The sequence below is a fragment of the Bubalus kerabau genome, chromosome 1 (genome assembly GCF_029407905.1).
Source record: "Bubalus kerabau isolate K-KA32 ecotype Philippines breed swamp buffalo chromosome 1, PCC_UOA_SB_1v2, whole genome shotgun sequence".
Lineage (NCBI taxonomy): Eukaryota > Metazoa > Chordata > Mammalia > Artiodactyla > Bovidae > Bubalus > Bubalus kerabau.
In genome coordinates, this window is record NC_073624.1 from 37,404,422 (window position 1) to 37,417,555 (window position 13,134).

The 13,134-nt window shown below is 37.6% G+C and overlaps 1 protein-coding gene across 1 annotated transcript in view; it reads right to left on the reverse strand.

Annotated features, from left to right (window-relative positions):
- Positions 1-13,134, reverse strand: part of LMNTD1 (lamin tail domain containing 1) — a 56,419-nt gene that overhangs the window by 19,185 nt on the left and 24,100 nt on the right. The window contains exons 5-7 of the mRNA XM_055566311.1: positions 6,385-6,571; positions 5,205-5,324; positions 837-1,051 (exon numbers count right to left, since the gene is read on the reverse strand). Coding sequence (XP_055422286.1) covers positions 837-1,051; positions 5,205-5,324; positions 6,385-6,571 — 522 coding nt within the window. The remainder of the gene's footprint in view (positions 1-836; positions 1,052-5,204; positions 5,325-6,384; positions 6,572-13,134) is intronic.

Consider the following 13,134-nt stretch of genomic DNA (forward strand, 5'->3'; position numbering starts at 1 on the left):
TGTGGGCATCACTGTTATTACATCAGAAGCATTTGACTACATATAAATAAATAACATAAATTCTGTACTTTCAGCCACAGCCAGCTCTTGATCCAAGATGAAAGTTCTAGATGATGCAAATCTTCCTCCACCTAAGCACTATGAAAGGCATGGTGATGACTTCCTCTCTGCACTGCTCCTTGGCCTTACCTCTAACAGCAGGGCTGTTATGAAATGAAACAACCAGAGGGGGTCTTAATATCAACTTGTGGAAATTGCCAGCCTTTATTTTCTCATGAGTGTATCTCTGCTTGCTCTGTGTTATCGTGTTTCAAAACATAAAAGCTATTATGGTTTTTATGGTCCTATTCAAAAAATTCAAAATAGAAGTTTTTTTTTTGTCTTTATCAATTTATCTGTTCATCACATTGTCACCCAGTCATTCCCACCTTTTCAACCCTTATTAATTGTGGGAAGGACTCAATTAAAAAAAAAAAATCAAGCGGACTTCCGTGGTGGCTCAGTGGTAATGAATCTGCCTCCCAATCCGGGAGACATGGATGTGATCCCTGATCTGGCAAGATCTCACATGCCAAGGAGCAACTAAGCCCGTGTGCCACAACTGTTGAGCCTGTGCTCTCGAGCCTGGGGGCAGCAAATACTGAGCCCATGTGCTGCAACTCCTGAGGCCCACATGCCCTAGCCCGTGCTCTGCAACAAGAGCAGCCACCACGATGAGAAGCCTGCCTACCACCGCTAGAGAGTAGCCCCCGCTCTCCACAACTAGAGAAAAGCCTGTGCAGCAACAATGACCCAGCACAGCCAAAAATGAGATGGAAAAAAAGAGCAACTTTTACCTCTTAAGAAAAGCTTGAACTTGTTCCACCTGGCATTTTGAGGAATCTCGCTTACACTGATCTTGTTTTTCTTTACTCATAGTTACAACTGCTGGCCAATGAAACACGTGCCTTGGAGGGGTTGCACTTATTATTGAGCATCTGTCAAATTCGATGTCAGTCTCTAATTTCTCCCACGCTTGCTTCCAGTGAATGGGAGTGTACCAGGCAACAGCCTAATAAAAATGATTCATTAATATTAAATACTATTAGAGTTAGGTTTTTAAAATGACATAGGCTTATTGTGGGCTTCCCAGATAGCTCAGTTGGTAAAGAATCTCCCTGCAATGCAGGAGACCCTGTTTTGATTCCTGGGTTGGGAAGATCCTCTGGAGAAGGGATAGGCTACCCACTCCAGTATTCTTGGGCTTCCCTTGTGGCTCAGCTGGTAAAGAATCTGCCTGAAATGCAGGAGACCTGGGTTCGATCCCCTGGGTTGGGAAGATCCCCTGGAGAAGGGAAAGGCTACCCACTCCAGTATTCTGGCCTGGAGAATTCCATGGACTGTACAGTACATGGGGTCGCAAAGAGTCGGACATGACTGAATGACTTTCACTTCACTTCACTTCACGCTCATTGCAATAAAATTTCAGTCAAACTGTAATGTCATTTATGTACTGTGAAATGATTAGTGAAACACACAATGAGGCTATAGTGAGACATCCTGCCTTAGTTTCCAACTCTGAAAATTTCAAGCTGCATCTCCTCAGGCAGGTTATCACTTATTCCCTTGGAATATATCCTCATATATAAAATGGGGAAGGTGGTGGCTATATGATGGCATTTTGAGATTCAGTTAAGCTACTGAATTTCATAATTAAAAGGAACTGTGCAAAAAGTTATATTAATAAGTTAAATTTTATTAGTTAATATATTTGTATATTATATATTTATATACTAATTTATATAGAGTAAATATAATATAAATATTAAATATAAATATATTAAATATGGGGCTTCCCTCGTGGCTCAGTGGCAGAGAATCCATCTGCAAGGCAGGAGATACAGGTTCAGTCCCTGGGTTGGCAAGATCCCCTGGAAAAGGAAGTGGCAACCCACTCTAGTATTCTTGCCTGGAAAATCCCATGGACAGAGGAGCCAGGAAGGCTAGAGTCCATGGGGTCGTAAAAGCATCAGACACGACCCAGTGACTAAACAGCAACAATATTAAATATATTATATGTTAAATATAGTATAAATATAAAATATATATTAGATAATATAAATATGGGCTTCCCTAGTGGCTCAGATGGTAAAGAATCCACCTTAGATGGTAAAGAATCTTCCTACAATTCAGGGTTTCATCTTCAAACCTGGATTTGACCCCTGGAGAAACTCCTCTGGAGAATGGAATGGCTACTCACTCTAGTACTATTGCCTGGAGAATTCCATGAACAGAGGAGCCTGGCGGGCTATAGTATATGGGGTCACAAAGAGTCAGACACAACTGAGTGACTAGCATCAGTTCAGTTCAGTTCAGTTCAGTCGCTCAGTCGTGTCCGACTGTTTGTGACCCCATGAATCGCAGCACGCCAGGCCTCCCTGTCCATCACCATATCCCAGAGTTCACTCAGACTCACGTCCATCGAGTCAGTGACGCCATCCAGCCATCTCATCCTCTGTCGTCCCCTTCTCCTCCTGCCCCCAATCCCTCCCAGCATCAGAGTCCTTTCCAATGAGTCAACTCTTCGCATGAGGTGGCCAAAGTACTGGAGTTTCAGCTTTAGCATCATTCCTTCCAAAGAAATCCCAGGTGACTAGCATATACACACACAAACATATATAAATATATACATATATTATTTGAAATGGGAAATGGGTGTTAAAACTAAAGACATGAAGAGGAAACCATGTTCTCCAAGCTAGAATTCTAGGTGGGCAGTTTGTTTTGGTTTCCTGAATATGTGGCATGTATACAACATATATGTGCAAAAATCATTCAGAAAAATCTTGTGTAGGGACTGATAATTATGTCTTTGTTCAACAGAGAAAGTTAAGCAGTGCAGTATACACAAGCGATCTACTTGTTCTTGTGTTTTGTTTTTAGTTTATAAAATTATAGAGGCTTAGATTGATGTTGTATCCTTTGAAAAACCCTCTGTTTGCCTTGATAAGTTAAACACACGTAAAGACAACACAAGGCAAGTTCAGCTAGGCAAAGAAAGAGAAAGATGAAAGATTTTTTAAAAAAATTTAATTTCATAGATCACAGCAGGAAACCCCACTTTTGGTTCAGGTCATCAGTTAGGGATTCTCCTCTTTTGCAGCTCAAATAGATATTTTTGTGGAAAATATGTTAATCATCTTTTGAGTGAAATCTCTCTCAATTAGATTGTAAGCCTTTCCTAGCTAAGAGCAATATTTAATTTCTTCCTGTATTATAAGGGACTTAAAAATATCTACTGATAATGATAATGTGATCAAATAAAATGATATAATTTTAATCTCACTTCTGAAATGTTGACCATATGAACCTTGTGGGCTATTTTTAGTGCCTAATAGAAAAATTTTTGGAGTTGGAATGTCTGGTTTTATTTTACTTTTGCCATTTTGCCAGTCATGTGACCTTGAGAAAGCCATTTAACTTTCCAAGCCCCAATTTCTTCCTTTGTAAAATGCTTAATCTGAGAACCAAAGGAGATAATGCACATATAAACAGCCCTTCATGAGTTGCTACAGCACTGGAATTCGCTGCTCCATATTTTCTGAGAACAATGTATTGGGAAAATTCAAGGCATTCAGTCATATGAGATGCCTATTACATTTTTGGCATGTAATGTAGAGGCTAAAAATCATATAGGACAAAAATGTGGTTGGTGAAAAAAATCTAGCCTTGTTTAAAAATCAGTAGCCTCATAGAATCATAGTGATTGTGCTACATAATCTTACATAAACTCATGACAGAGCAGGACTAAATCTACCTTTATATTACACCATATGGCTTGTAGTTGATTGAATATTAACCATTGGCAAGTTAGTGATGAACCAAAAAGCAGTCTGTCATACTTTATTTAGGTTTCTATTTTTAGAGTTAGACATGACTTAGTGACTGAACAACGATATGACTGAACAGCAATATAACTTCTCTTTGCCACACTTTTTTTTAAGAGTATTTTTCAAGTCCAGACTCAGGACCTGTTCTAATGTATGTCATTGTCTACTATGTCATTGTCTACTATTGTTTTAGTCAGATTTCAGGCTCCGTAACTTTTCCCACAAGATATACATTATTTTCAACACACAAGTTATATCAACACAAAGCCATTCCAGGATCGCAAAGAAAGCTTGGATCTGTCTGTTTTTCAGCATGTCTAATTTCAAGGAAAATTTGTCTGCCAACTGCAGATAGTGAGATCCAGTATCACTGAGGTGAGAACAGGAATTAATTGTTTTTTTAAAAAAGGGGGAGAATTTTGTGCTTATATTAGGGTTTTTCGATTGACAATGTCACACCTCAGTGTATTTAATAGAAATATTTTCTATTTGAATTAAACAATGCTGATTGCTTTACCATGGGGTGGAAATTCCAATAAGATGTGACCTTAAAAAAAGGTCCCTTCCCTCCTGAATCATGGAGTTATTTCTAGGAGACTTAATTTTACAGTGAATAAAGTATAATGTGTGTGTGTGTGCTTAGTCACTCAGTCATGACCAACTCCTTGCTACCCAGTGGACTGTAGCCCACCAGGCTCCTGTGTCCATGGGATTTTCCAAGCAAGAATACTGGGAGTGGGTTGCCATTTCCTCCTCCAGCAGATCTTCTCCACCCAGGGATCGACCTAGCGTCTCTTGCGTCTCCTGCATTGTTAGGCAGATTGTTTACACTAGCGCCACCTGGGAAGCCCGAATAAATTATATAGTCGCTACAAGTTAGAGTCTATAGTCCTCTGAGAGTAGGAATCTTGACCTGTGTTATATTCCCCACATTTATCACACTTATCACAGCCCTGGGAATAGAGAAGAATCTCGACAAGCAATTGAGAAATGAAGAAACTAATAGAAAAAAGCCCACATGTAGTTCCTTCCTTTCTCATCCTTCTCTTCAGGAGAAGGCCAAATGCCATAAATAAAATCCATGCTTGATTCTGAAACTTGAAGTCACTTCTAGAAATACAGGATATTAAAATTATCTTTGCCAAACTATAAGCACCTCTTTGGCACTCAAGAGAGGCTGCTACTGATTTGCCTGACATGTTATGACAGTTAGTGACGGTTCTTTCCAAGCTTTTAAAGATGAAAAACTCATTGAGCGAGCTAAGAGGGGAAAGGAGGACACAAGCAGAGCTATCTGTTCTTATTAAAAACCATTATTAAGGACTGGACACTGACTTCACCGTTAGGTTTGCACAGGATTGTGGTACAGTTTGGGCCTGTTTGAAACCTGTCTTGTTCCTTCCAAAGAAAATCAGATGGTGACTGATGCTTTACTTCAGATGCTGCTGTCCAGACCTGTAAGAAAAGATTTTGTTAATGACAGTTGCCAGTGGAGTTTAATGTAGTTTTATAACTGTAAGAGTTATTGCAACACATCTTTTAAACAGGTGAGTTTTTTTTTTAAGATTAAAAAGTCTTTATTGAATTTGGCATAATGTTGCTTCTGGTTCATGTTTTGGTTTTTTGGCTGCAAGGTATGTGGGGTCTTAGCTTCCCGATGAGGGATTGAACCTGCAGCCCCTGCATCCGAAGGTGAAGTCCTAATGACTAGACCTCCAGGGAGGTCCCAGAGGTCTTTAAAATATACCGACATCCAAACCAGTCAATCCTAAGGGAAATCAACCCTGAATACTTATTGGAAAGACTGATGCTGAAGCTGAATTTCCAATCCTTTGGCTTCGTAATGCGAAGAGCTGACTCATTGAAAAAGACCCTGATGCTGGGGGAAGATTGAAGGCAAAAGGAGAAGGGGCTGGCAGAGAATGAGATGGTTGGACAGCATCACTGATTCAATGGACACACACTTGGGCGAACTCCAGGAAATGATGAGGGGCAGGGAGGCCTGGCGTGCTGTAGTCCATGGGGCCGCAAAGAGTCAGACATGACTTAACGACTGAACAACAACAATAATCTGTAATGTCAAGTTGTATAACTGCAAAGCTAGTGTATGTGGTTTAGAGGGATGCCTGAGAAAGAGGGAGGAGCTCTTTAGTATCACCTAAGGAAACCTTCTCTTTCCTTTCTTTTAAAGACTATGCTGCTTAGTTTTAAGAACTTAGATATTTCGTTTTGATAGTTAAAGCATAAAAACACAAAGTATTGTACGCCAAATTGAAGAAAGCTACAGAAATTTAATTATAAGAATTTATTTTCAGAGATGGACAAAGTGACACAATTAACTAACAACAACCCAAAAGTCACAGTTAACAGAGAGATCAAAGAAACCACCAGCGCTTAAGCCACAGTCTGACTGAGGAAATGAAGTGTTTCCTGTACAATTCTATATATATATCTATATATCTAGCTATAGATATATAGATATATATCTATATATCTATTTATATCTTATACTCACGGTTACTGTGGAATTGGCCTGCATTATGATACCGGGAAGGAATCGGTAGAGAGAGATTGTTTGTCCATCCACATTTTGTCGGAGAGTATGATTTCCAATTTCCAGCTCTTTGTCACGGGAAGAGTTAATGAGCTTCACGAATAAACCCTTGACATTCACCTCAGCTATTTTAATGTCTCCAAGAGCACTAGCAAATAAAATGCAAAGATTACAAACTGCATTCAGAAGAGTGGGTGTTTAGCTCACTTTAAGAACAGAAAAATAAATATGCTTTGGAAGCTGTTGCTGAGCACTGTATCCTGTTGGACAAATTCCATGTAGAAATAGTGTATTTTGTGCCCTACGCAAATGGTGTGATTTCTTAGTTCTGCATGTTTATCTGTGGAAAAGAATTATTTTTATATAAAATATTTAAAGAAAGCTTTAAAAAATGCTTCAGATACCAAGGTACAGATGCCATTGTTGGTGTTTGGTTGCTAAGTCGTGTCCAACTCTTTGTGGACATGGATGGATGTAGCCCATGGGATTCCTCTGTCCCACCATCTTTGTCCATGGGATTTTTCAGGCAAGAATACTAGAGTGGGTTGCTATTTCCTTCTCCAAAGGATCTTCCTGATCCAGGGTTGAACCTGTGTCCCCTGCATTGCAAGACAGATTCTACCACTGGACCACCAGGGAAGCCCTAAAGATGCCATGCCATGCCATGCTATGCTAAGTTGCTTTAGTCATGCCTGACTGTGCAATGCTATGGACTGTGGCCCGCCAGGCTTCTCTGTCCATGGGATTCTCCAGGCAAGAATACTGGAGTGTGTTGTAATGTCCTCCTCCAGATCTTCCTGACCCAGGGATTGGACCTGCATCTCATTATGTCTCCTTCATTGGCAGACAGGTTCTTTACTGCTAACTCTACCTAGGAAGTCCAAAGATGCCATAGGAAGGCAAATTCTCTGCTGTACTTCCACCAGTACTGTTCTACCTCAATCTCGCTTCTCCTTAGTGACTTCAATTGCAAGAATTTAGATTTTTTAAAATGTTGGCCTAATTTGTCCTTATGCTTGGTTTTATTTTTTCTGTTTTTTCTCCCAAATCTCTTTGTTCTCTATAATTCAGTCTGGATTTTTTTTCTGAGAATGTTCCAGTTCAATAATTCTCTCTTCTGTTGCATCAAATATATTGTTAAACTCATATACTTTTGAAATAGTAATTTCTGTTATTGGATTTATTTCTAGAATTTCCTATTGATTCTTTAATTTTAGTTTCCAATTCTATGCTAAAAATGTTTATCTTGCCACTTAATTTCTTGACTATTTTAGTCAATGTTATTTAAAAATCCCTATCAGATAATCATAATATCTGGATCACCTAGGCCTGTTTTTTGTGTTCATTTTTAATCTTAGCTTTGGGTCAAGTTTTAACTGTATCTTGTTATGTTTGACTTAGTGCCTAGTATCAGTATAATATATTGAACTTTGCAGAGGTAATATAAAGCTATGTATAATGTTTTCTCAGTCCACAGAGGATTTACTTTAGCTCTGGCAGCCATCGACATTGAGGGGAAATCACTTTAACCCAATCAAGGTGTAAAATAATTTGACACTAAGCTTTGGCCCAAATTACTAGTAGTGTTAGTCGCTCAGTCCAACTCTCTGTGATTGCATGGATTGGAGCCTGCCAGGTTCCTCTGTCCATGGAATTCTCCAGGCAAGAATTCTGGAGTGGATTGCTATTTTCTTCTCCAGGGGATCTTCCTCACCCAGGGATCAAACCTGTGGCTCCTGCATTGCAGGCAGATTCTTTACTGTCTAAGCCACCAGAGAAGTCCAAATATAATGTAAGTGCTATATAAATAGTTGAAGAAGAGTACCAAATTCAAGTTTTAATTTTTGGAATTTCATGGAATTTTTTTCAAATATTTTCCATATGAAGAGTCAGCTATACTTTCTTTTCTCCAAATATCAAATTCCTAGCAAATATATAATACTATATACAGTTTCAAATTAAACTAAATTAACAGGGTGGGGTTTTTTGGTTTGATTTTGCTTTAATCTGTAACATACTGCCATGAGTCTTTGGATGTGGCATTTAACCAAAAAGGCTGAATATGGTCACTCTCTGTATGAAAGGTGTAAATACATAAGGTGACAACATTTTTGTGTACTATTTTTAAAACATGATAAATGGCATTATCAACATTACTCATAATTTAAATATTATGTATACATTAGAGATCATCTACATAGCAGCAATTATGTAAGAGGAACACTAGAAAATAAAACTTTATAATGTTCTTATGCAGTGCTTCATCAATTAAATGTTTTATCTGAAGAATCTATGATATAAAAATTAGAATCTGAGTTTTACTTTTTGAATGCATGGGTTGTAACCCACAGAAATGAGGAGTATATTGTTTGGTCAGGGTCTTATTAATTTAAGAAGCAAAAAATTTAAAAACCAAACATGCCACCATTAAAAATACTAAATCTGAAAATAATGTAGCTAAAAGTTAAATCATTCTGTCCAGTAAGTTCCAAAAAATTCACACATTTCAAACATTAAGGCAACTTTTCCCCAACCAAACAGTACTTTATAAAAATATATGTCACTTCAAAACATTATATACATAGTGACAATAAATTTAGCTAGTTGTAATCTTTAATACATTAATAAAGTATCACATATTACAAAGAATTTATGCTAGGTGCTTGCATGTATGTTCAGGTGGAATTAGAGTTTTAAGTACAGGTTTCACTGGGTGAAGTGAACGTCCTTCTTTAGCGAGTTCTCGTATCACACACATAAAGTGGCAGTGGGATCGCTTCTTCCCGCTTCTCTACAATATTGGAACTGCATTTCTTCAGGTGGCCAGCCATTTATTTTGAATATAGCCTTACTATTGGATGTACTTTTGAAGTCATAACTGAAAATCTGGGATGACCCTCCTTCTTGACAGGCCCTGAAATTCAGTTTTTATTCATCCAGTCTTGTGAGACTGCCAAAGTCTCTGATTAAATTCTCAGCCTCTTGGTGGTGGTAGGTTAGTCACTAAGTTGTGTCCAACTCTTGCGACCCCATGGACTGTAGCCTGCCAGATTCTTCTGTCTCTGGGTTTTCCCAGGCAAGAATAGTGGAGTGGATAGACATTTCCTTCTCCAGGGGATCTTCCCAACCCAGGGATCGAACCTGAGTCTCCTGCACTGCACGTGAACTCTTTACTGCTGAGCCACCAGGAAAGCTAGTGAGACGGCCAAAATTTCTGATTAAATTCTCAGCCTCTTAGCTGCTGCTTTCAAATCGACAACTGTTTTGAGGAGAAAAGTGGCTCCAAATGTCAGGCTATCTCTCTGAGTTCCCTCTCCTAGAAGAGGGCTTGTGAGAATAAAGGATGATTTATGTGAGAATAAAGGAGAATAAATTAAGATCTATGAAATCTTAATCTACACTAGCAAATGGCTTTCAGCAGTCTCATTTTATACCCATACTACATTGTACAAAGATGCCTATTTTGTAGAGGTTCATTTGTGAGCAATTTATATACCAGTTCTTTTCTTTTACATTAGCATTATGGTTCTTACTAAGTTGTATATATAACATTTTTACGGTTCTTTGATAGCCCTTGAATTTCTCAGTGTCATCCTCATTCTAGTGCTATTGAATTCTCTGTGGGATGTTTTCATTTCTTGACAGAATTCCTTTTTGTTTTTCATACTTGCCTTTTCTGCCTGGGATGATGAGCAGTAGGTTGAGTTTTTCTTTTCAACAGTTATCCCTTTGGTATCTGTATGTATTTGGATATGTATAGTTGCTTTTCAAAAATGTTCTATTATTCAAGTGAAATGTTTATTCAGTGATGCTAAATTTTTATTTTATGTATATAAGTAGCATAGATTAGCTTGTCTGAAAGAAAAAATACTATTGTCCATATCAGAGCTAGTAATTTCATTTGCCTTCCTTTTGATATAATGCCAAAAGTTACAGAAAAATACTTCATACAATACAAGGAAATTCACAGAGCCAGGGCTGTTAATCTATCACACAGCCTTTTATAGTTATCTTTTTTCTTCCCTGTAAGCCCTCCCATTATTTCTTTAGTGGGAAAATGACTTGAAACCTCTGCTTATAAGTTGAGTGAGATGGGTTGAGTGTAGAGTGATATACTAAACAGTCTGTCAGTAGCCTTTGCATGGTCTTGATTTATAGATATTGAAAAGACAAATGGCCATAACTTTTATTTTTTAAATGATAATTTTTCATTATTTAAGCTCTAATTTCTCTACTTGTAGGGTTCTACTAGATAGCTCCATGCTACTTATCTGCCTTTAGGGTTTTGCTACTCTAAAGCTTACTAAACTTACCTTTAGCATTTCAGTTCCTCCAATATGCATGTATCTAACATTATCTGAGAAGACTGACACCTATGTTTATAGCTGCCATTAACAAAAGGAAAGACGAAGACCACATGATCACACTTTTTACATCAGATGCAGAAAAAAAATTTTTTTGACAAAATTCAACATCTTTTCACTATAACAACTCAAAAAATAGGTAAAGAAAAAACATACCTCAGCATAATAAAGGCCATATTTGAAAACACCTCAGCTAACACAATCAATGAGATAAAACTTCCTTTAATATCCAAAACAAGGCAAGGACACCTATTCTCACCACTGCTATTCAAGATAGCACTGGGAATCTTACCCAAAGCATTCAGGCAAGAAAAAGAAATAAAAGGTGTCAAATAAGAAAGGAAAAAGTAAATCATCTCTGTTTGCAGATGACATGATTTTATAAGTAAAAAACCCTAAGAAGGAGAGATCACAACAGACAACACAGAAATACAAAGGATCATAAGAGAGTACTATCAACAATTATATGCCAATAAAATGGACAACGTGGAAGAAATGGACAAATTCTTAGAAAAGTACAACTTTCCAAAACTCAATCAGGAAGAAATAGAAAATCTTAACAGACCCATCACAAGCACGGAAATTGAAACTGTAATCAAAATCTTCCAGCAAACAAAAGCCCAGGTCCAGATGGCTTCACAACTGAATTCTACCAAAAATTTAGAGAAGAGCTAACACCTATCCTGCTCAAACTCTTCCAGAAAATTGCAGAGGATGGTAAACTTCCAAACTCATTCTATGAGGCCACCATCACCCTAATACCAAAACCTGACAAAGATCCCACAAAAAAAGAAAACTACAGGCCAATATCACTGATGAACATAGATGCAAAAATCCTTAACAAAATTCTAGCAATCAGAATCCAACAACACATTAAAAAGATCATACACCATGACCAAGTGGGCTTTATCCCAGGGATGCAAGGATTCTTCAATATCTGCAAATCAATCAATGTAATACACCACATTAACAAATTGAAAAATAAAAACCATATGATTATCTCAATAGATGCAGAGAAAGTCTTTGACAAAATTCAACATCCATTTATGATCAAAACTCTCCAGAAAGCAGGAATAGAAGGAACATACCTCAACATAATCAAAGCTATATATGACAAACCCACAGCAAACATTATCCTCAATGGGGAAAAATTGAAAGCATTTCCTCTAAAGTCAGGAACAAGACAAGGGTGCCCACTTTCACCATTACTATTCAACATAGTTTTGGAAGTTTTGGCCACAGCAATCAGAGCAGAAAAAGAAATAAAAGGAATCCAAATTGGAAAAGAAGAAGTAAAGCTCTCACTGTTTGCAGATGACATGATCCTCTACATAGAAAACCCTAAAGACTCCACCAGAAAATTACCAGAACTAATCAATGACTATAGTAAAGTTGCAGGATACAAAATCAACACACAGAAATCCCTTGCATTCCTATACACTAATAATGAGAAAACAGAAAGAGAAATTAAGGAAACAATTCCATTCACCATTGCAACGGAAAGAATAAAATACTTAGGAATATACCTACCTAAAGAAACTAAAGACCTATATATAGAAAACTATAAAACACTGGTGAAAGAAATCAAAGAGGACACTAACAGATGGAGAAATATACCATGTTCATGGATTGGAAGAATCAATATAGTGAAAATGAGTATACTACCTAAAGCAATTTATAGATTCAATGCAATCCCTATCAAGCTACCAACAGTATTCTTCACAGAGCTAGAACAAATAATTTCACAATTTGTATGGAAATACAAAAAACCTCGAATAGCCAAAGCAATCTTGAGAAAGAAGAATGGAACTGGAGGAATCAACCTACCTGACTTCAGGCTCTACTACAAAGCCACAGTTATCAAGACAGTATGGTACTGGCACAAAGACAGAAATATAGATCAATGGAACAAAATAGAAAGCCCAGAGATAAATCCACGCACATATGGACACCTTATCTTTGACAAAGGAGGCAAGAATATACAATGGATTAAAGACAATCTCTTTAACAAGTGGTGCTGGGAAATCTGGTCAACCACTTGTAAAAGAATGAAACTAGAACACTTTCTAACACCATACACAAAAATAAACTCAAAATGGATTAAAGATCTAAACGTAAGACCAGAAACTATAAAACTCCTAGAGGAGAACATAGGCAAAACACTCTCCGACATACATCACAGCAGGATCCTCTATGACCCACCTCCCAGAATATTGGAAATAAAAGCAAAAATAAACAAATGGGACCTAATTAACCTTAAAAGCTTCTGCACATCAAAGGAAACTATTAGCAAGGTGAAAAGACAGCCTTCAGAATGGGAGAAGATAATAGCAAATGAAGCAACTGA